The following is a 25,047-nucleotide window of genomic DNA, read 5'->3' on the forward strand; positions in this document are numbered from 1 at the left end:
AAAAGCAGGCGTATAAAGGGGTGCCTACACATTTTGTAAAGAGCAGTATCAACATGAGCGTGTACAGAGACTGTTTAGAAAGTAGCCTAGTGCCGAGAGCACAGGTGCTTGCAATTTGCTCTCTACAGTATAGAAATTATATTATGAGAATGGAGAAGAATACAATGTCAAGTATATCTGACAAATTGTATGTGCTCGAGAATGGTGTGAATGTCCTGCCTCATGGCCACTACCATATTTCAGACCGAGTTGAATGCATAGACTATCGCAATCATCTTGGTCTGGATAAATTAACCTAATCTGACTAATCAACTAACCACCACCAACCATTCATAAACTAACCACCACCAACCCGTTCATAAATTAACTAATCTAACCTCAACCCAACCTCAACCTAACCTGTAGCAGTGACGACAACTATTGTACAGTTTTTTTCACCCCCGCGGTTCCCGGGGGGGGGCCGTCCCGCGGCCGACCCCTGGGGTGGGGGGTCCCGCCCGCGACCGGCCTTCGGCCCCGCGATCCCCGGGGGGTGGGGGGGCCCCACTTTTAAATTCATAATGTTCAACTGTGCTAGTTCATGTTCCAAGTGTTTTCTGTTTTTTCAAGTGTTGTTTTCAAGTGCTCTTGTATAGAAAAGTGTTTAAAGACAATAAGTGTTGTACATGATGATGGACAAAAAAGTGTTTTTAAAGACAATAAATGTTGCTCTTCATGGACAAAAAGTGTTTTTTATTTATGTTGTACATAAGGTGTTATTTTTATCGTTGCAGCTCACATTGATCAAATAGTTTTCATTTATTTCCGAAATAAATGCTGCCATTAAATTTTTTTGTTATTCTTGAACAAGTGTTATTCTTATCGTTGTAGTTCACGTTGAACAAATATTTGTTTTCATGTTGCCGAAATAAATGCTGCCATGAAATTTTGTCAACTGTTCTTGTTGAACATAAAGTGTCATTTTTATCATTGTTGTTCATGTTGAACAAATAGAGTTTTCATGTTGCCGAAATAAATGCTGTCATGAAATATTGTTGTCAACTGTTCTTGTTGAACAAGTGTTATTCATATCGTTGCAGTTCACGTTGATCAAATATTTGTTTTCATGTTGCCGAAATAAATGCTGCCATGAAATATTCTTTTTTTGCTGTTGTTAACGTACTAGATAGATCTATGGGAAAATTATTGCTACTACTACTTATTCATTGGACACGTATGATTTACAGTTAGTTATAGTCCAACTGTTGTCAGCAGCAGCAGCAGCAGCAACATGTATCAATTTAAAACACCCTTCAGATCGTTTCTGTGTGGTCCCTCAATGTCGGGGAAAACAACATTCTTAACTAGAATAATTAAAAATTGCGATAAAATGTTTTGGAAAATCTTAAAAAAATCTACTATTGCCATAGTATTTGGCAAGAGTCCTATGATCAAATAAAAGCTATTGCCACAACCATACCATACAATTCAAACGGGGACTTGATGTTTTCAATAGTATTGAATTGAACTCTTGGTTGATTATTGATGATTTGGCTGAATCCATTGAACAGTTCTCACAGGAAATGCTACAACTGTTCACTGTTCGCTCCCATCATGAACACATTTCCATAACCCTAGTTCTACACAATCTTTTTCATCAGAGAAAATGTTTGGAAACCCTTGCTTTGAATTGCACTATCTATATTATCTATCGAGTTGTTCGTGATTCTAGCTCGCTCAAAACTCTCAATAAACAGATATACCCCGGCGCCCCTAAATTTCTGTTGTCAGCGTACACTCAGGCGACTAATAAACCCTACGGTTACATTTTGCTGGATCTTAATCAGAGCACACCCGAGGATCTACGTGTAGTCACCGACATTTTCAACAATGAAATTACAGTATATCTTCCGGTGAACAGTAGAAAAGGCTATTAGTTGCCATTACGACACTGAAGAAACTACACGAACAACTGCATTTATTTTCCGTTTTAAGCACTTCAAAACCATTTCTTAGGAAGGCTATACTCAAACATGGTGTTGACAATGATTTCATTATTCTAATATCTGAAATTTTTTTAAATTTAACTGAGGGCAATGTTCAACTGCCAGAAGGTGTTAGACAACAGACAAAGCAACATCGTTCCACTGTATGCGCCTTGGCTTGTAAAAACGAGGGAACATTTTTTAAAAGAAAACGACTCCTTCAAGTGGGCGGTAGCTTTTTCACACTTTTACTGCCAATAATTGCAGGACTTGTAAACAGTTTTCTCTAGAGAGAGAGAGAATGGCTAAACCATATAAATTGACACCATTTGAACTTGTCCTCTCGCCCGTCGAACATTTTGAAGACAATCTAAACAAATTCATTAATGATGAGAATATTGCCAATGACAAAAAATTGCTTTTACTTCAAGACGCATTGCGACGTGTGGACAAACATAAACTTTATCGTGAGAGAGCCGCCATCGTCACCACCACCGATCCCTCTAAACAGGAAGCACCTCCTCAAGATACTGCAGCACTGCAATCAAAGGAGAAGGAATTGAATTCAATTGTAATGAAAATTAGAAACCTATTGCCACTGACCTATAGAGAACAGAGTAACAGAGTATTATCACATCTCATGCTGGAAACTCCTGAACATCAAGTTCAAGTCGATAGCACAGGGAAACTAATTATAAATCAGGGAAAAAGATATAATCTAGTTGATTTAATTTGTGAAATGTTGACGAATCGTAACTGACTTTTATCCTTTGACAATAATCTGTACACCTTTCTAAGTGTATCAAACTTTCCCAAAAGTCTAATTGGCAATAAGCAAATTCTCAAGAAACTAAGAGAATATAGTCCTCCAACAACACCAACACCAACGCCATTTAAAAAAGAAGAAGAAGATTCAATATTTGAAAATACTAGCACCACTGATTTTACAACACCTGTGGCTGCTAGTCAAAAGCGAAGACGAATTGATTCACCCTCCAGTGTGCAAAAAGGGAGTGGACATTACACTACGTGTTTGCGTTCAAAATGGATGAAGTATTCAAAGATGTGTCTAAAAATATTGGTGAAGCGGGAAGTTTAAGTTCTCCCAAAAAGCTTTCTAGAGCTGTTTACTGCACCACAATGAAAAAAGCAAAAGATCATCTAGATAATGAACCAATTTATACACTACATCGGAATAACGGGCTTCGCAGTAAACAATATCGACAACCTAAAACCTTTTTCCCACTGCATATAATGCAAATGGATCTCTTAACTTTAGACGCAGTTCAACGGCGTCACAATGCACCCTACAAATATATTCTGGTGGCAATCAGTGTCTTTAGTCGCTATGCCTATGCCATTCCACTACGATCAAAGAGAGGTGTTGAAGTTGCTCAGGCCATTGAAAGTATTCTTGAACAGGATTCGTATAGAAAAATTCAAACGGATCGTGGCAGTGAATTTGTTAATCCCCATGTACAAAAGGTTTTATTGAAATATAATACAACACTTTATCATAGTCACAGTCCGATAAAGGCTGCATTGGCTGAACGATTAATAAGAACGATTCGTCTATTAATTTCAAGATATTGTACCCTGAAAAATACACCGGCTTTTATTCATTTAGATAAAAATCATGCAGATATACAACCATCGACATCATTGATCTCTGTTCAACTCAAGCCCTCGGGATGTTCACTACAGTAAAAACACATTTCAAGCTTTTGTAAAGCAATATTCCAATGGTGGAATAGAGAAAAAAATGTGAAGAAGAAATTCGATGTTGGTGATGGTGTTGGAATTAATAAAACAACCTATATATTTGAAAAGGGGAATTATTTATGAAGCACCGAACTTTTTAAATTGTCCAAAATCCTAGACACCGAGCCCACGACTTATTGTCTGCAAGATCTCAGGGATGATAATAGTCTCTGTGACTCCTATGAATATGAAGTGAAACAATTAATAAACACTAGTTAATGGAATAGAATTGAAAATATATTAAAGAGTCCTAAGCCTAGGGGCAAGTAACAGTGTTTAGCGTTCGTTGGCTAAAATACTGCTCATTTATATGATTTTTTGTCAGGGCTGAAGATATTGACAATGCCAAATGATTTCTATGTGACTTTCATGTCCAATGTTTCCGATCCTCTCTACAATGACTTGAATAGAACAAGTGATTTTTGGACTAAACTCTCCCCCACCATCAAATTCGACGACGGAAAGTATGAAGTGGCTCTTGTCAACTGTATTCTCAAAAATACCTACGACATCCTGAGAAAAGATCGCAAATATGAAATAAAAATTAGACCCTATGATTGGCCACCACCACCATCCTCAAGTGATCAAGAACAAATTCAAAAAATCAATTGGATGGATTATCCATATATTGAATTACCCTACGAGGAACTCACCTGTATGAATGATTTATGTCGTTGTATTAATAAAAGAATTTCCCCTCGTAAATTAGGAGCTTTTTATTTCAACTGTTCAAAGGAAGAGGGCAAGATCTACAATGTTCCACCTATTGCCCACGAAAGGTTATTCTCAATGATAACCTAAAACATCTTTTTGGCTTTAAGCTCAATATAATCAATGGTAAAAGTGCCGGAAACACTAATTTCATTTTTGTTGACTACCCACCTGCCTTCTCCACAGACACTTGTATATTTCTCTACGCCTCATTTGTGGAAACATCTCGGGTTGGTAATTCAAATGTTCCCCTCCTACGAGTTCTTGAACGAAAAACCAATCAAGAACATATTCACCACTACAATTTAAAGCATCTTCCGTATATTTTCGTTAACACTTCCCATTTGTAACTCTGTCAGTTAAAACTAGGAACCGAATTGGGTGATCCCATAGCAAATTCAAAGGGCTTTGCTGTGATTACTTGTCATTTCCATCCCATCGTTCAACACAAGATGTCTAATAATAAAGTGGTATTCACTTGTCCTGATATTGACTGCTATATTAATACTCTTGGACCAAGAAAACAGGGCAATGGAATGGACTACTACAAGGGTCGCTCGTCAATGTCTGGCTATGGTCTTGGCAGTTGGTTTGCTAAGCTCTTTCGCTCTTCACTACCACTGGCTAGAAAATATCTTGTACCGGCTGCGACAGATTTTGCATCCTCTACACTATACTATTGGGGCTCTTGTAAGGATTTTACAAAAAGTGCTACGGAAAATCTTAGGTCCAGTGCGTGAACCCTTCACGAGAAATTAAAATAAAATGGTGAAGGTTTAAAAATGTCAAGAAACAATGCACCACTCATCAATCTCTACTCAGGTCGGAAACAAAAGACATCACCCCTCTTGTCAAAGAAAGGAAGGAAAAAGTCAATCCTTAGTGTAAACAGAAGAAGAAGCCCCAGGAAGAAAATTGTTAGATCGAAACTAGATTTCTTCTCCTAATATGTTCTACCTGCCGCATAAGGATTCACAACCTTCAATCACCGCCTCATTGAATCTATTCAATGCTGAAAATGTTGATGTGAGTGTCAAGCATGGATACTATGAACAATTTTATCCACAGCAACCCCTCTCCGATAATATCCACTTTCAAATTTATTCCAATGAAGACTACTTTATGGACATGTCTTCAACATTTATAGATTTACAAATGAAAGTCAGGAAATCTGATAATACAATGCCAATTCGGGCCGATGGAATACCCTATGAAAGTTGTATATTACATAATCTATTTCGTCAAATCAGTGTCTACATCAATGGCAGGATGGTGAGTACAAGCAACAATCTCTCAAATTATACAAGCTATATGCAATTCATGCTGATGACACCCAAGTAATACAAGGAATTAAGAGGCACCTCCAATGGATATGAATATACTACTAATATTGATAGTACAGATGCACTTAAAAATGTTACAACTAGTGAATTACATCTAGTCGGAAAAATATATCATGAAATATTTAATGTACCCCAATTGTTGCCGCCCAATGTTAAAGTGGATATAAAACTGACGCTTGCACCATCCAATTTCATATTGAGAAAAGAACTTGCTGGCAATCCCGATGTAAGTCTCTCCCTCACCTCGGTAATACTTCATGTACGCAAACAACAAGTCATGAGTTCTGTTGCTTTGGCAGTGGAAAAACTGAGAGCCAATGGAAATAATATTAAACTTCTTGTTCCTCATGCAGTTACAAATCAATGCCATATTGTAATGGAGCCACGTAACTTCATCATTTAATCCCTGATCGATTTTAAAATTTTATCAAACATTGCTTTTGTATTTTTACTATGCATTAGCGCAACATAATAAATGACTGGATGTTTAAATACCTTTGTTCCTTTTTATCGTCCATCTGTGTCTTGTACCGTAAATAGCCTCACAATCCAAAATCTATCTTTTGATAAATCCCATAGAACATTGTATAAGTTGACCATGCAAACCCTAGATCATGACTCTCAACTATTTGAAAATAGTATAACCGAAGAAATGTTTGCTAAAACACATGGTATCATTGTTCTGGATTTGTCTGGCACACAGGATATGAGTATAGTACTTACGGGGAGTGTGCGTTTAGAGTGTACATTTGTCGACCCATTGGCTGAGAGTATTGCACTAATTTCACTAAATCAATATGAAACCTATTGGGAAATCACTCCCGAAGGCAGTGTTCTACTAGACTTGGCGCCATGAACACCAGTCAAATAATCAATGTATTTAATAGGGACCCCTACATGTCCCAGTACAAATCCTATTGTCTACCCTCGGACTTTCTAAGAAACTGAATGCCCACATAAATTCGAGATGTTTGGACTTTCATCTCTTGTGTGCAAAGTAAACGGTATCCCACTCTACAAATTTATCTTTTGATAAATCCTATAGAACATTGTATGAGTTGACCATGCAAACCCTAGATCATGACTCTCAACTATTTGAAAATGGTATAACCGAAAAAATGTTTGCTAAAACACATGGTATCATTGCACTGGATTTGTCTGGCACACAGTATATGAGCAGAGTACGTACGGGGAGTGTTCGTTTAGAGTGTACATTTGCCGACCCATTGACTGAGATTATATCACTAATCTCACTAAATCAATATGAAACCTATTGGGAAATCACTCCTGAAGGCAGTGTTCTACTAGACTTGGCGCCATGAACACTAGTCAAATAATCAATGTATTTAATATGGACCCCTACATGTCCCAGTACAAATCCTATTGTCTACTCTTGGACTTTCTAAGAAACTGAATGCCCACATAAACTCGAGATGTTTGGACTTTCATTTCTTGTGTGCAAAGTAAACGGTATCCCCCTCTACACTCTATCTTTTGATAAATCCTATAGAACATTGTATGAGTTGACCATGCAAACCCTAGATCATGACTCTCAACTATTCGAAAATGGTATAACCGAAGATATGTTTGCTAAAACACATGGTATCATGGTTCTGGATTTGTCTGGCACACAGGATATGAGTATAGTACGTACGGGGAGTGTGCGTTTAGAGTGTACATTTGCCGACCCATTGGCTGAGAGTATTGCACTAATTTCACTAAATCAATATGAAACCTATTGGGAAATCACTCCTGAAGACAGTGTTCTACTAGACTTGGCGCCATAAACACCAGTCAAATAATCAATGTATTTAATAAGGATCCCTACATGTCTAAATACAAATTCTATTGTCTACCCTCGGACTATTTAAGAAAAATTCAAAGAGTCAACAATATCTTAATTATTGTTAATTGCAGTCTGTCGACTGTACTGACGAGTCATTGGCTGTGTATCTTTCAAACAATGACGACGATTGAATTTTTTGATCCTCTTGGTCTACCCTATACATTCTACACACCCCACATCAGCAACTATATCGAGAGCAGTGGGAAAACTATTATTCAAAATCGGAAGAGGGTGCAGGATCTAACGACTAAAAGCTGTGGCTTCCATGCACTACTATATTTTGTGTTCAGATGTCTCGGCTATACTTACAAGCAGTTTCTCCACATTTATGGTGACAATCCTCGTTTGAACGACTTTCTAGTGGAAAATATCCTCTCAGACCTGTACAGTACTGATTTCAGTGCCCTAAGAGTAAAGTGCTTAAAAAATGTTTGTGAATTTGTTTATTAATAAAATGCATATATATACAACAATGTCTTTAAATATTCACTTTAGATTTCTTCTTCTTCGATGTATAGGCAACTTTCGTGAACCACTAATGCCGGTAAATCATTTGGATTCACTGTATATTGATCTTGATTGACTGCAAAGTCAGGGTCACATTTTCTACAGTACAATGTAACTTCACTCTTGTCATTTCTCTTTGTATAGTCAATGATACTATTTGCATTCATATTATGAAATTCACGAGTTTCAATCTGTCTATTTGAAGCAATATCACATACAGTGTTTTCAAATGGTGAATCACATTCGGTAACAGCCAAATAAAATCACTTGGTTTATAGTCATAGTAGGCAGTGTCGTCACAGCGATGACGTAGAAACCAAATTGTCTTGTTAGCCCAACAGTCAAATCGTAGACCAGATTCCTCTTCCCAAAATAATTTAAATCCACGACGATACCAATTTCGTAGAAATAAACTGAAATCAAGTTTGGGATTCATTCCAATCAAAGCGGAGTAAGTATTCTCCCATTGATCAAATTTATCATAGTGACAATTGGAGCAAAGGTATCCTCTAGGGTGAGAATCACACACCTCCTCAAGACATGACTTACATCCTTTAATTTGTACTGCATAGCCTCTATGTAATTTACAAGGATTACATAATTTGCACTTTTCACTATAGTCATCAATAATTGTACAATTCTCACATTAAGTCCAACTGCCAAGAGTGTACATGCACAATGGACATGTATAGAACATTTTTTGGTTTCCAATGTGTCACTTGACTCACTCACAGCTAAAACGAAACTGATCGTTCCTGCTGACGGATAAATTCAGTGAGGGGAAATGGTGAGAGGAGTAACTCTGTGACGTTACCTCTTTCGAATGACGGGGGAGTCATATACATTGAATCCATTGGCAATGTTTTCAAAGTATATCCACGATATGATTCTGCTTTGTTCCAATTAATATATCAATAAATTGACTATAAGCAATTGAGTCACATTTTAAAAGTTTCATACAATAGTCCAATGGGGGAGAATCACTCCTCATTATATTGTCAAGTGTTCCCTGACGAGAGAATATCCTGCGTTGAAGAGATAACTCGAGAAAATCATCATCCAAAATCAAATGTTTTTCCATAAGCACTAGATTTGATCTAATTCTCTCTTTCTCAAATTTATTCATTTTTTAATCCTTTCACTCTGACTGCTGACTCTAGACTGGTCCTAATCGCTAACCTGCACCGAAAAGAAATGGAACATTTTCGATTTCGAAACAATTTTATTGAATAATTACAACAACAATAATACTAAGCATGTACAATTAGCGATAGAGTTTATTGTCTTCGTTATGTTTCACTAATGCACTTAAAGCACATTGAAGTCTATTCACATGTGCTATATCAACTTTAGCAGCGAAACATAATTGATTCTCCATTTTAAATTTGCTCAAGGATATCACATATCTTGCATATACTTCATCCCATTCCAGACAAAGCCGTGATCCTCTTGTGATTTCCACCGCAATGTTTGGTGCTCTTGTATTATTACCATCAACTCCACTATCAACTTCTAATAGGGTAAACATTCCACTCATCATCAGCACAAGTATATATATCCAAATGAGTAAAGTCAAACTGTTCTCACTCCTTTGAATTCTATTCACAGACTAATAAAAACTATATCAAAAATCCTTTCATTATATTCCTTCCGCCACTAATATTCAAAAAAGCCCTCTGATTGGCTGAAAAAGAAACACATGATCTAACTGGTTCCCATTCCTGAAAACTCATAACATTCACCTCGAGCAAAACAACAACAACAACAAATGCTATTTTCTATTTCTGGTCACCTTGACATTCGCCTCGAGCGTGCACTTGCCCAAAACAACAACAACAACAAATACTGTTTCCTATTTCTGGACATCATGACATTCGCTGAGAGCGTGCACTTGGCCAAAACAACAACAACAACAAATACTGTTTTCTATTTCTGGACACCTTGACACTCGCTGAGAGCGTGCCCAAAACAACAAATAAATTGACCTTGGAAATTTAGGTCATTGACCCCATTAACCACGCGTTCTCCCTAGGGACTCTATGCCCATATATGGTGCCCCGTCACGAGCTCATGAGGCCTTTCTACTACCGCTTAAGGTACCAAGCTTAAAGTCAGAAGGGACATGCGACCAGGAGTTCAATAGATTTTAAATTTTGACTTGGTTGGGGAGGCGATCCAAAAGCAGCTTAACAAGATTCAAATATTTTTAAAGGAGAATGTGGATGTACTGGTTCTTAGTGCGAAATACTCTTTTTTTATTGCTCTAATGTTTTCTTTTGCATAATGATAGATCGATATTTATTACAAAAAAAAAATCCACAGGGCTATGGCAGCACAAAAAAAACTTATTCAAAACAACTGTTCAGCAACATACAAAATAAAATATAAAAAAAAACACATAAATACAACAATAGATTAAGCACTGAACTCCCTCTCTTTTCCTGTAAAGAATTTTCTCTATTTTTCATTCTCAAGCTATTGTATTTTAAAATGTTAAATGATCCATTGATATAATCAGGTAAATAATTAAGTAATTCATCATCAGCCTTGGCTATTGTTATTTTTCATAAAATTACCAAATAAATTACATACTAGTCAGTTTAGAGTTGTTTCGTTTCCAGTCCCTTAATGGCTGGATACTATGACTAAAATGTCCTAGGTTGTAAACTAAGCTTCCATGACTACACAATTTTGCTCTTAAGTAAACCTGTACGACTAGTTCTAGAATACTTCTAACTAGCTCTTCGTCCTACGGAATACAACAAAACTTTACCTCATCAGCATTGTCTTTCACCGATATTTCTTTGAAGACAGAACAATTCATGGATAAAGCTCGTTTTCTTCCTTCTTCAGCTGAAACCAAACGCTCCCGGACCAAGTCAGCTTTGTTTCCTACTAATGCCACAGGAATGTCAAGATTTCTGTCTAGCCCAGTTGTAGAAAGATGCTTTGAAATAAATACAATTTTAAAGAACCAGAGTTGTATACTACTACCCAAAGAGCTAGCTTCGCCAGCTCTTTGCCTAGCCTCCACAAAAAAAAACCATACCTCGGATGGTGCTCATAATTAATTTGAGTATATACTCATATATTTGTATGAACAATTACTAGTAGCACACACGTGAATTGTTTTTTTTTTCAAAACAAAAATTTTCTGTTGTATTTCTTTACAAAGTACATGAAAAGATTTATAAAATACATCAAAATACTTATGCAACCTTTGATACAACCTTTATGAATACGAACATACCGTAGCTATTCGTTTAGCTGCAAATCACTGGGAATATAGATAAACTAGCAACTGAATTTTCGTATGTATTAAAAAAAAAAGGTTTTCGAATGAAAATAAGGATCAATATAAAAAATTAAAACGAGCGTAAATTATTACGTTTATGAAGAATGTTGTCCTTCCCCAAGACCTCGCTCTTTACGCTAAAGTTTTTTATATAGCATTTTAAAAAAAGATTTATTATTCTAATTAAACGACCCTTGTGTTTTAGGAATCGCTCTTAAAGAAACAAAACTTCACTATTGTATTTCCTTATAAAGTACATGAAAAGACTTGTAAAATACTTGAAAATACTTATGTCTATGAACATACCATTGCTATTCCGTTTTTTTTTTATCATTTCATTTTTTCATGACGCTACATTTCCAATTTACATAACTTCTTCTTTTTGTTTTGCAGCCAAATTTCCATTCTGATGGTTCCAAATCTATCAGAGGCAACGCTGTAGCGTTGCCTATAGTAAAAGCCATACGGCTCCAATGTTTTATTATTATTAATTGAAAAAAAAAACTATCCGAAAAATAAGTTTTTCAAAGAAAAGTAAAGGCCATTTTAAACTTAACTTCAGGAGATACAAATACCTGTTAAAATTCAAGCTCAAAACGACCAGAAATTACTATTAAAGAATAAATGAAACCCAAAACGAACAAAAATTAAATAAACAATCATAGCAAAAAACATACAACAAGTAATAATATAAATGAATAAATAGATCTTAAAGCGAGTAATGCTTAGATTGAATATGAAAATCTAGCTTAAAACGAAAAAAAATATTTTGCTATTAAAGTATAAATGAAACTTAAAACGAACAGAAATTAAATAAACAATCAATGCGAACAACACATACAATATATATTAATGTAAATGAATAAATATATCTTAAAACGAGTGAAACTTAAATTGAATATGCACATCAAGTTTTAATTGAATAAAAATAACTACAAACACGAGTTTGGGTATCGTCTCACTACAGAAGCCTAAAACCTACTGCGTCATTGGCGCTTTACTGAAAACAATTGTTTGAAATATTTTCACTTTTGTTACTTTAAGAAATCAAAAATTAATTAATATTTTAGGGAATAAATATCAGCATATGTATATTAAATTGACAATGCACATTTTTGTTTCAGTAAACTCATTTGAATTTGTTTTCAGTAAAGTACAAATTATATTCTGGCTTTCAGAAACCATAGGGGTTTTGAACCCTACTCACATTAATTTATGCTCGTTACTCTAATATTTATTTTAATTTTTGTTTGTTTTGGGTTTCATTTATTTATTGATACTAATTTGGGGTAATAGTATGCTTGGTAGATTATATGATAGTCGGACGCCAGGTGTTGAAAATGTGAACCATACCACGACGGAATGGGGCTGCTACGAGAATTAGCCTACCCTCCACCCCCTAAATTGACCATGCAGATTCAAAAATACCAATGGCACTTGCTTGCGAGTGGTGGAACGCTCCGAAACTTGACATTTTATTATATTTTGGTGTTTCATTCAATAAAATACATGTTCCACAAAGTTTGAGGTGCAGTTTTCCGCTCAAATAGAAATGCTTAGAAGCCATAGAATGTTTTCATAACAAACTAACACGATTAGTTAAAGAAAATGGCACAATAAAAAAAAAAATGGGAAAACTTTATGAGTCTTCAACATTCTTGGAAAGTATAAACAAAATCAAATTGAATATTAGATATATAATGACATTAATTGTTGAAAGATCAACCAGTTCAAGTTTTTTTTTCACTCTAATTTTTATTTTCATTTTCAATGCTGTAAGAACTGGAAAATAATAAAATTGTAATATACGAGTAATTCGTTTTCAGTGAAGCACCAATGACGCAGAAGGCTTTAGGTTTTTACAGTTAAAGAAGGGGGCAGTATCCAAATTTTGCTTGTAGCGAAACTCTATTTGTCTTGACCAATCTTGAAAAGAACTAATAAATTAAACTGAATATTTGATGCATAATGATATTAATTACTAGAAGCACATCAGTTAAAAACTTTACTGTAGTTTTCATATTTATTTTAAATATTAAGCACAAAAGAAAAAAATTTTAATATAATTCGTTTTCAGTAAAGCTCCAATGACGCAGTAGGTTTTAGGCTTCTGCAGTGAGACGATACCCAAACTCTTGTTTGTAGTTATTTTTATTCGATTCAAACTTGATTTGAATATTCAATTTAAGTTACACTCGTTTTAAGATTTATTTATTCATTTACATTAATATATATTGTATGTTTTGTTCGCATTGATTGTATGTTTAATTTTTGTTCGTTTTAAGTTTCATTTATACTTCAATAGGAAAATATTTTTTTTCGTTTTAAGCTTGATTTTCATATTCAGTCTAAGCATTACTCGCTTTAAGATCTATTTATTCATTTATATTATTACTTGTTGTATGTTTTTTGGTATGATTGTTTATTTAATTTCTGTTCGTTTTGGGTTTCTTTTATTTTTTAATAGTAATTTCTGGTCGTTTTGAGTTTGAATTTTAACAGGTATTTGTATCTCCTGAGGTTAAGTTTAAAATGGCCTTTACTTTTCTTTGAAAAACTTAGTTTTCGTAAAGTTTTTTTTAATTAATTTTTGTTCGTTTTTGATTGCAAAAAGCTTCAAGTGTTTTTTGGCATGGGGGGGGTGCTTACCGCCCGATTATTCGTGACTTTAAAAAACGGATCTAGAACTTTCAATTTAAATCAAATGAAGCTTTTATCAAAGTCTATACGATTACCTCTTTGATAAAAACCTTATATATGAACAATAGACATCTTGCATAACTTGTGGACAGCGATTGACAACAATGAATGGATTGAAAAAATAGCTCCAATAAAGGGGTTTAGACCATTTTACTTGCTGACATAAAGGGATCACGGCTGTTTGGAATTGACCTTAATAGGAATTTGTGTGCCAAAGCAATTTTGCATCTATCACAGAGTATGTATTTAAACTTATAATTGGATAATTATAATAGATTTCCTATGTGTTCTTCCCATACAAAACCCCTTCCCATAATTTATAAACCCCCCTTAATAAGTTATGCCCCAGGGCATAACTTACAACGCCCACCCCTGGGCTCTGATGGGCTGTGTCGACACCGGAGTTTTTGTTATCAGAACTTTGAACTATTTTAATAAAATATCTATCTCAAAATTTTTATCTGATGCATTGAGGGCGTGGAGGAGGGAGAGGGACTAGTTGCCCTTCAATCTCTTTTGACTCTTAAAAAGTGAACAAGAACTTTCAATTTCCAATCAAACGAACCCTCTCTAAAGTTTATGCGAGTATCCTACCATAAGAAATAATATGAAGGATTCGGAGAATCCTTAAATTACAACCCTTGCCCTGAGGGCTTTGGGGGAGTTGTAATCCTCAAAGAACTAATTTCCAGAACTTAAAACTACGTTTAATAAAATAGCTGTGTTAAAATTGTGACTGGATGTGTTTGGGGAAAAAGTGGGCGTGAGAGGGGGTTAGTTGCCCTCAAATCACTTTCGACTATTACAAAGGGCACTAGCCCTCAGAATTTCCAATCGAATGAGCCTTTTTTGAAGTTTCTACGACAACGCCTTCTATAAAAACCTTATTTGCCCCCAGGGCATAAAAATTCAAACCCTTACCCTGAGGGTTGTGGGGGATTGTCCTCCTAAAAAAAATGTTTTCTATTTGAAAATCAAATACGCTGAGCATAATGCCTATCTAAAAATTTGTATTGGATGTGTTTTGGGGAATGCTGGGCTTGGGGGGGGGGGGGGTTAGTTGCCCTCAAATCACTTTCGACTATTAAAAAGGGTACGAGACCTTTGAATTTCCAATTGAATGTGCCTGTTTTGAAGTTTCTATGACAACACCTTCTATAAAAACCTTATATGCCCCCAGGGCATAACTTAAAACTCTTGCCGAGGGTTGTGGGGGAGTGTCCTCCTCAAAAACATATTTTCTATCTGGATATCAGCTACACTGAACAAAATGGATATCTCAAAAGTTTGATTGGATGTGTTTGGGGAACTGATAGGCGTAGGGGCTGGGGCTAGTTGCCCTCCAATCACTTTTGACTATTAAATATGGTACTATCCCTTTGAACTTTTATTTGAATAAATCTTTTTTGAACGTTCCAAAACAAATCCTTTTTCAAAAGCCGTATATGCCCAGAGGGCACATCTGAAAACAATCGTCCTGACGGTTCCGGGGATGTGTCCTCCTCAAAAACATATCTTCTGTCTGGAAATCAGCTACACTGAACAAAATTGCTATCTCAAAAGTTTGATTGGATGTGTTTGGGGAAATGATGGGCGTAGGGGGGGGGGATTGCTGCCCTCAAATCAATTTCGACTATTAAAAAGGGCACTAACCCTTTAATTTCCAATCCAATGATTCTGCTCTGAAGTTTCTGCGACAACGCCTTTTATAAAAACCCTAAATGCTCCCAGGGCATAACTTAAAAGCTTTGCCCGGAGGGTTTTGAGGGAGTCTCCTCCTCAAAAATATTTTTTCAATCCGGATATCAACTACGGTGAACAAAAATGGCTATCTCAACAGTTTGAGTGGATGTGTTTGGGGAAATGATGGGCGTAGGGAGGGGGGGGCTAGTTTCCCTCCAATCACTTTTGACTATTAAAAAGGGCACTATCCCTTTGAATTTCCAATCAAATGAACCTTTTTTGAAGTTTCTACGACAACGTCTTCTATAAAACCTTATATGCCCCCAGGGTATATCTTAAAACCCTTTCCCTAAAGGTTCTGGGGGTGTGTACTCCTAAAAAACATATTTTCTATCTGGAAACCAATTACGCTGAACAAAATGGCTATATCAGAATTTTGTTTGGATGTGATTGGGGAACTGATGGGCGTGGGGAGGGGACTTGTTGCACTCCAATCACTTCCGACTATTAAAAAGGGCATTAGTCATTTGATTTCCATTGAAATCAGCATGTTTTGAAGTTTCTACGACAACGCCTTCTATAAAAACCATATACGCCCCCAGGGCATAATTTAAAACCTTTGCCCTGAGGGCTGTGGGGGAGTGTCCTCTTCAAAAACATATTTTCTATCTGGAAATCAACTACGCTGAACAAAATGGCTATCTGAAAATTTTGATTGGATGTGTTTGGAGAAATGATGGGCGTGGGGGGGAGGGGGGCTAACTCCGGTGTCGGCACAGCCCACCAGGGCCCAAGGGTAGGCGGTGTAAGTTATGACCTGGGGCATAACTTATTAAGGAGGGTTTATACCTTATGGGAAGGGGTTTTGTATGGGAAAAAAACATAGGAAATCTATTATAATTATCCAATTATAAATACATACTCTGTGATAGATACAAAATTGCTTTGGCACACAAATTCCTATTAAGGTCAATTCCAAACAGTCGTGATCCCTTTGTGTCAGGAAGTGAAATGGTCTAAACCCCCTTATTGGATCTATTTTTCCAATCCATTCATTGTTGTCAATCGCTTTCCGCAAGTTATGTAAGCTGTCTATTGTTCATATATAAGGTTTTTATCAAAGAGGTAATCGTAAAGACTTTGAAAAAAGCCTCATTCGATTCAAATTGAAAGTTCTAGATCTGTTTTTTAAAGTCAAGAATAATCGGACAGTCAGTACGCCCCCCCCCCCCATGCCATAAAAACTTGAAACTTTTTGCAATCAAAAACGAACAAAAATTAATTAATAAAACTTTCCGAAAAATAAGTTTTTCAAAGAAAAGTAAAGGCCATTTTAAACTAAAGCTCAGGAGATACAAATACCAAGGGATATTAAATTGGAATTCTACGTCATTGGTGCTTCACTGAAAACGAATTACTCGTATATTACAAATTTATTTTTTCCAGTTCTTACAGCATTGAAAATGAAAATAAAAATTACAGTGAAAAAAAAATCTTGAACTGATGGATCTTTCAACAATTACTTACTTACTTGTACTTATTGCACGTTCAAGCCGCATCTAGACTCATCGTGGGGCCCAGCAGATGACGATATGTCTCCTTCCATAGGTTTCGCTCGAGGGTGGCAGGCTGTATTCACTGGCGATCCCAGCGACGGCCGCATTTTCGGAATCCCCCGATTGGCTCCAGATTAGACTTAACTGTTGCTATCCACGTCTTCTTTTGGCCTCCTGCCCTCCTCGTCCAAGCAGGTAGTGGCAGAAATTTGGAGCATTTTTTTGCTTATATAGTCATCTGGTCTGCGCATTGTGTGGCCAAACCATCTCAGTTTCCTATGCTTAACAATGTCAGAGAAAAGTGGGCGATCCCCACATCTTCTCCTTACTTCTTCATTCGAGATTCTATCTGAGAGGCGGATACCAAGGAAATAGCGCAGGCATTTGTGGTTGAATATATTCAAGCTCAACGCTTCGGCTGCTTTAAGTGACCACGTTTCACATCCATAGAGTAGGACAGAGAGAACCATAGCTTCATACATTCGGAGCTTTGTGCGTGGCAATATTTCGCTCCGCTTCCAGAGATACTTCCGTAATTGAAGGAAGACACTCCAGGCTGACGATATGCGGCTCTGGATTTCTTCTGAACATTCGCCGGCAGGGTTTACCATCGATCCGAGGTATTTGAACGACTGGACGTCCTATACCTGATTACCATTTAGGGTCACAGGGGTTTCATCCATCCCATCTGTTCGCGTGGATTTTGTTCTTGGTAGGCTTATTTGGAGACCAGTCGAAAGTGTTTTGACTGCCGCGTCATTTATCATAGCCTGGGCTTCTGCAACGGATTCAGCAAGCATGTCCATATCGTCAGCATAGTCAAGATCTGTGACGGAGAAGGACGGGCTCACTACAACACCTTTATAATTGTCCAGGACCCAGAAGGTCCAATCAACGATGAAATTGAAAAAAGTTGGTGAAAGGACACAGCGTTGACGTACAACCTCCTTGATCAGGACCGGATATGAAAGATTGCCATCGACTCTTGCCCGGGTCTTTGTTCTTGCATAGTATGCCTTTAACAGATTGATGATCTTCTCAGGCACACTGTCCTCTCTCATTGCCTCCCATATTGCGTCACGATGGACCGAATCAAACGCGGTAATGAAGTCTATGAAGATTTGAATTGTTTCCTGCTGGTGTTTAAACCGGTGTTCAAGGATCTGTCGCAGACTAAAAATCTAGTCATAGCAACCCATACCCGGCCTGAACGAAAGGCCATACCCGGCCTTTCAACAATTAATATCATTATATATCTAATATTCAATTTGATTTTGTTTATACTTTCCAAGACAGTTCAAGACTCATATAGTTTTGCCATTTTTTTTTAACTCTGCCATATTTTGTAACTAATCGTGTTAGTTTGCTATGAAAACATTCTATTGCTTCTAGGTATTTCTATTTGAGCGGAAAACTGCACCTCAAATTTTGTGGAACATGCATTTTCTTGCATGAAACACCAAAATATAATAAAATGTCAAGTTTCGGAGTGTTCCACCACTCGCAAGCAAGTGCCATTGTTATATTTGAATCCGCATGGTCAATTTAGGGGATGGAGGGTAGGCTAATTCTCGTATTAGTCCCATTCCGTTGCGGTATGGTTGACATTTTCAACACCTGGCGTTCGGACTATCATATAATCTACCAAGCATACAACTACCTCAAATCAGTATCAATAAACAAATGAAACCCAAAACGAACAAAAATTAAAAAAAATATTAGAGTCGAAATGAAAACGAGCATAGATTAATCTGAGAAGGGTTCAAAATCCCTATGCTTTCTAAAACCCAGAATATAATTTGTACTTTACTGAAAAAAAATTCAAATGAGTTTACTGAAAAAAAATGTGCATTGTCAATTTAATATACGTATGCTGATATTTATTCCCTAAAATCTTAATTAATTTTGGATTTCTTAAGGTTGCAAAAGTGAAAATATTTCAAAGAATTGTTTTCAGCAAAGCGCCAATGACGCAGTAGGTTTTAGGCTTCTGCAGGGAGACGATACCCAAACTCTTGTTTGTAGTTATTTTTATTCGATTCAAACTTGATTTGCATATTCAATTTAAGTTTCACTCGTTTTAAGATTTATTTATTCATTTACATTTATATATACTGTATGTTTGTTCGCATTTATTGTTTATTTAATTTCTGTTCGTTTTAAGTTTCATTTATACTTTAATAGCAAAATATTTGTTTTCGTTTTAAGCTTGATTTTCATTTTCAAACTAAGCATTACTCACTTTAAGATCTATTTATTCATTTATATTATTACTTGTTGTATGTTTTTTGTTATGATTGTTTATTTAATTTCTGTTCGTTTTGGGTTTCATTTATTCTTTAATAGTAATTTCTGGTCGTTTTGAGTTTGAATTTTAACAGGTATATGAAGGCTATCTCCTGAGCTTAAGTTTAAAATAGCCTTTACTTTTCTTTGAAAAACTTATTTTTCGGAAAGTTTTTTTTAATTAATTTTGAAAAATGTCAGGTTTGTCAGCTTGAATAGTTATCTGGAAATCACTGGGAATATATATAAACTAGCAACTGATTTGATATATATATAAAAAAACAAGTTTTTCAAATGAAAGCAAGGATCAATATAAAAACTTAAAACGAACGCAAATTATTAGGTTTATGAAAAAGTTTGCCCCTCCCCAAGACCTCGCTCTTTACGCTAATGTTCTTTATATAGCATTTAAAAAAAAAGCTTTATTATTCTAATTAAACGACCCTTGTGTTTCAGGAATCGCTCTTAAAGAATTCAGACACATGGTAAAATTTTAGCGTAAGGAGCAAGGTCTTGAGGAGGAGCAACCTTTTTTATGAACGTAACAATTTCTGTTCGTTTTAAGTTTGATATTGATCCTTACTTTCTGTTGAAAATTTTTTTTTATTTAATTTCAGATAGTTTTTAAATAATGCCGGAAAATTTCACTCCCCCTCCGTAGAATTTTCCTTACCCCACGAAAAATGCCTCCATGGAAAGTTCTTTCTACATAAAATACCCCACCCCCGCCCCTCTCTAGGGAAATTCCTCCCGACAATTCTATTCTAGCTTAAAATTCCACCCTGAAAAATTCTTGCGGACGATTCTAGTGAAACAATTTTCTTAGCTCACTATTATTTGAAAAATACTTCAATTTCTGATTGTTTTTAAAATGGTGCCGGAAAATTCCCTCATCTGTGGAAAAGTTTTGCGGCAAATCGCTACTCTCCCGCCCTCTCGTAAAAAGTTGCTCTCACAGAAAGTTCCCTCTGGAAAATTTATCCCGTCAAAAACTCCCTTATGGAGATTTTCTGTCGTAGAAAATCCCCCCCCCCCTACTGAAAGATACTCTAAACACTTCCAGCCCGGTAAATATTTCCCCCGGACGATTCCTCTTAACATCTCCACATCTAAAATTGAGTCGGTAATGAGAAAGTATGACGAATAAGAATAATTTCGTATAGGACTTCTGGAACATTCCCCGAATGTAAAATTCCCCCTGGAGAGTTCACCCCCGAAAAATTTCTCGTCACGGAAAACTCTCCCCGTGGAAAATCCCAACGGCGGAAATACTCCCCCCCCCCCAAATTGTCCGTGTACTTGCCAATAACAAATACTATACGTCAACAATTGGCAAACTTCATGTCTTACAGACCTTTCCCCAGGGGCTGTGGTTTTTTTTTTTATACCCAGAGGCATAGTTACTGGGATTTTCAGCTGTAATGAACAAAATGGCTATTGACTAACTCTAATGGCTAAGGAGCTACTGGACCTTGATTTTGTTAACCATCCTAGGCCAAATGACAAAAATATTCATGACGCCCATAAACAGGGTCATAAATATGGTACCTATAATTGACTCTAAAGTTATTCTCATAATTCTGTGACCAAGTGGACATTGCAGAAAAAATTTAAACTAATTTTGGTTGTAATGCTTTATGACGGCTGAAAATAGGCTCAAAATATGTTTTTATCCCTGATAGGCTTAATAATTGCAAGGTATGTAATAGGGCCAGGTAGACCTCACTGATGGCAAAACCTTTAGTGTTTAGTTTTATCGATTTGCGAGATCTGAAGCTACTACCATTACTACTGCTAACGGCTAATTGCAACAACAATCCACCTGAGGCAAACAGCTATACAAACTCCCTCTATGCCCCAATTTATTCAGAGCTTCATTCCCATGAACAATGCTCTACATCCACCACCCATGAAGTACCAGTCCTTTTTAAAATCCTTTCTTATTTGGCTCCCGACGAATGACCAAAAGCACAATCTTTGACAATCATCATCCTTCTCCTGTAAAATGTTGCCTAAGCATCTTAACCATTCTTTCAGTATTGCCCCAGAAAGTGGGATCAAATTAGACTTTTTTTTATATCTTGCTGTTCGAAATACTGTCAGTCGGAGGAGTACCTAAAAAAAAACTTTAGAAAATTATCTTTAGGAAAGAGTTACCACGTCTTCCTCAGCCTTTGTAAGTACCCACTTTTCAAGGCCATGCTTAACCCCTATTATTATCGTAGCTGCTAAAATTTTAATCTTAGTTGACAAATCTATCTCTCTATTCCTCTAAACTTTTTTTTAAAGACACCATGTATATTGGCTATTCCTCCTTGTGCATCTTGATTGCCTCAGCCATCTTTTATTAATAATGTTAAACGGGTAAGTGGAGCTGTTCACTTGATAAGTTCTCTCGTTACCTATAGTTAGGCTACCCTTTTACCATCATTTGTCAAACCGTTCGTGAAAACGAACAGCAAAAAAGGAGTGACGCGGCTCAATAGTAACCGAAACTCTAAGAAACAGAGTTTAGGTAATAATAGATACATCAAAAGAATTGAATTTTTATGCTGATTCAAAATGAATAAAATTCGTTAAGTTTAATGTTACCCATGGAAAGTTACGAGTCTGAGAAAATTTTGCCCTATTTTTGAAAAAGAGGGGTGAACTCCCAAAGACATGCTCTCTTGATGAAAATCTTAATATCAGATTTGTTATATCAAAGAACACTACCACGCGCTGAAGAAGAGAGGCGTTTGTCCTCTCGAAATATTCGCTTTGTTTTTTCAGTATCTTCATTTGGCCTATAAAAACCCCATTTTTGCTTGTTTTTCTTTCTTTATGGGAACACTACTGAAGAGGCTTCAAGCTCCTACATATAAAAATGTGGAATTTTGCGTTTTTGGGGATAAGAGAGATGACAGATTTTTGGTTGATTCATCATATCAACCAAAAAACATTGGCGATCAAAACTAATTTAAAGAGAACTTTCCGAAAAAGAAGTTTGTCAAAGAAAAGTAAAGAAGCATATTAAAAGTAAGACCAGCAGAAATGAGTGTTTATGAAAATACAATTCAACAGGCAACTAATTTATCAGTTGCCTCGTATATACGTATATTTTAAGTCTCGAGTCTAATACATGAAAAGCTGTAGAAATATTCGTTTCATCGACGAATAAAAAACTTTGGCAATAAAAACGAACAGAAATTAAATAAAAAAAAATTTACATACAAAGAATTTTTTCAAAGAAAAGTAAAGGGTCATATTGAACTCACAACCAACAGAAATTAATTCCTATTATAGTTCAAAATCAAAACGACCAGAAATTACTACTAAAGAATAAATGAAACCCGAAACAAACAGAAATCCTAATCTAGGATAATAGCAAACGCAAAGATTACAGGTGAAAATTTAAATGAATAAATAAATCTTAAATAGCTTCAATGCTTTATTGTTCATTTATTTTTTTTCCTAGAGGCCCTTCATGTGGAAGGTATGGTCGTATAAACTTTGGAAAGGGCTCATTTGATTGGAAAAGGAACTTCTAGTACCCTTTTTAAGAGTATAAAGGGATCGGAGGGCAATTATACCCGCCCCCTCTTTTTCCCAAATACATCCGATTAATATTTTGGGATAGCCATTATGTTAAAACTAATTCGAAGGTCGAACAATTATGCATTCGGGGCTGACAAAACCCCCACAGTCCCAAGAGCTCTAAGCTAAGCAAGCTGTCCATTTTTAACATGTAAGCTTTTTAAGAGGTGGTCATACAGATTTCGGAGACGGCTCAGTTGAATTAAAATACCACATTCTATCTCCCTTTTTAAAAGTCCAGAGTGATTCGACAGCAAACAGCTACCCTTCCCCCACCACGCCAAATTTTACCCGCTTTTACTGAAAATTATAAGTACCTTGAACAGTCAAATAACTAAAAAAACTAAACTGAAAATTTGATATATAATGATATAAATTGCTGAAAGCTCATCAGTTGAAGATTTTATTTCATTTTACTTTTCATTTTATTGTCAATGTTACAATAAATACAAAAAAATATCTGTTATATAGTTCATTTTCAGTAAAGTGCCAATTAGGCAGTAGGCTTTAGAATTATAGTTAGGGAAGCGGACAGTAGCCAAATTCTTGTTTGTAGTGATTTTGTTCGTTTTAAGCTTTATTTATATATTCAATTTAAGTTTTACTCGTTTTAAGAATTATTTACTTACTTATTTTAGTACCTACGGTATGTTTTTTTGTTATGGTTGTTTATTTAATTTCTGTTCGTTTAGGGTTTATTATTTAATAGTAAATAATTTTTGTTCGTTTTAAGCTTAATTTGAATATCCAATTTAAGTTTTACTCTTTTAATATTTATTCATTCATTTATATTAGCAACTGTTGTATCTTTGTTTGCAATGATTGTTTATTTGATTTCTGTTCCTTTTGGGTTTAATGTATTCTTACAATAGTAATTTCTTGTAGACTTGAATTCGAATCATTATAGTTTTTTTTATTCCTGCTGATGTTATGTTTTATACGGCCTCTTTCTTTTCTTTGAAAAACTTCTTTTTCGGAATTTTTTTTTTATTAATATTTTTAAACGATATATTTTTCAACGATACCGTGAACATATTTTTTATCAATATAAGTAGCAAATAAAGGTTGCGGAGGTTCTTTGAAAACAGAATTTATGTAAAGTAAACACATTAAGAATATCATGAACTGCAGTCATGTAGTTCCCAAAAAGCCAATTATATTTTATGTACCTTGTTGTTGACTGAAAATCTTCTTCTTCTTCTTGTATGGTCGATAAGAAATTTCAATCGCTCGGCTTCTTCAAGCGATGAGTGATCATTTATGGCGTATAGAAGAATGATAGCGTCAGCAGAGCGACAATGATTTTCAAAGCCATTTAAAGCAGTATTATCCTGAAATAGAAGGAAATTTAATACATAACGAGAAATATAAAGATAAAGATTCCGTAAGAATTGCGCACAGATATTAGAGAAAGGACGCAAACCCCTTCCAAGTAGCAGTGTTGATTTTACTGCAGTATAGAGAGATATGTCACCTTTATACATTCTTAGACCACACTGACTATACATAACAAATGAAACTCAGAGAGGAGAGAAAGTAACAAAATGAAAAATAAAATCAAAATTATTTTTCATTTTGTTACTTTATCTCCTCTATGAGTTTCATTTGTCATGTATAGCCAGTGTGGTCTAAGAATGTATTTGCGTCAAGCTTACGGGGTGAATTGGACCAATATTGTTTTAGATTTTTTAAATTGTGTTAAGAAACATACAAATCTTATTTGTCAGTTTAATTTCTTAGAAACTTGTAAAAGACATCGAATTCTTCCACCTTCTTTACGTTTCAACCTCATTGATTCATGCCTGGTTTTTATTCAGTG

General features: G+C 35.7%; 1 protein-coding gene across 1 annotated transcript in view; it reads right to left on the reverse strand.

Moving 5' to 3' along the window:
- Positions 1–25,047, reverse strand: part of LOC148953139 (ras-related and estrogen-regulated growth inhibitor) — a 171,775-nt gene that overhangs the window by 61,290 nt on the left and 85,438 nt on the right. Inside the window, exons 3-4 of the mRNA XM_089087544.1 lie at positions 24,398–24,559; positions 10,906–11,079 (exon numbers count right to left, since the gene is read on the reverse strand). Of these exons, the coding sequence (XP_088943670.1) occupies positions 10,906–11,079; positions 24,398–24,559 (336 nt within the window). The remainder of the gene's footprint in view (positions 1–10,905; positions 11,080–24,397; positions 24,560–25,047) is intronic.

The sequence above is a fragment of the Artemia sp. Qi Xiang Cuo genome, chromosome 4, assembly GCF_049724085.1.
Source record: "Artemia sp. Qi Xiang Cuo chromosome 4, ASM4972408v1, whole genome shotgun sequence".
Classification (NCBI taxonomy): domain Eukaryota; kingdom Metazoa; phylum Arthropoda; class Branchiopoda; order Anostraca; family Artemiidae; genus Artemia; species Artemia sp. Qi Xiang Cuo.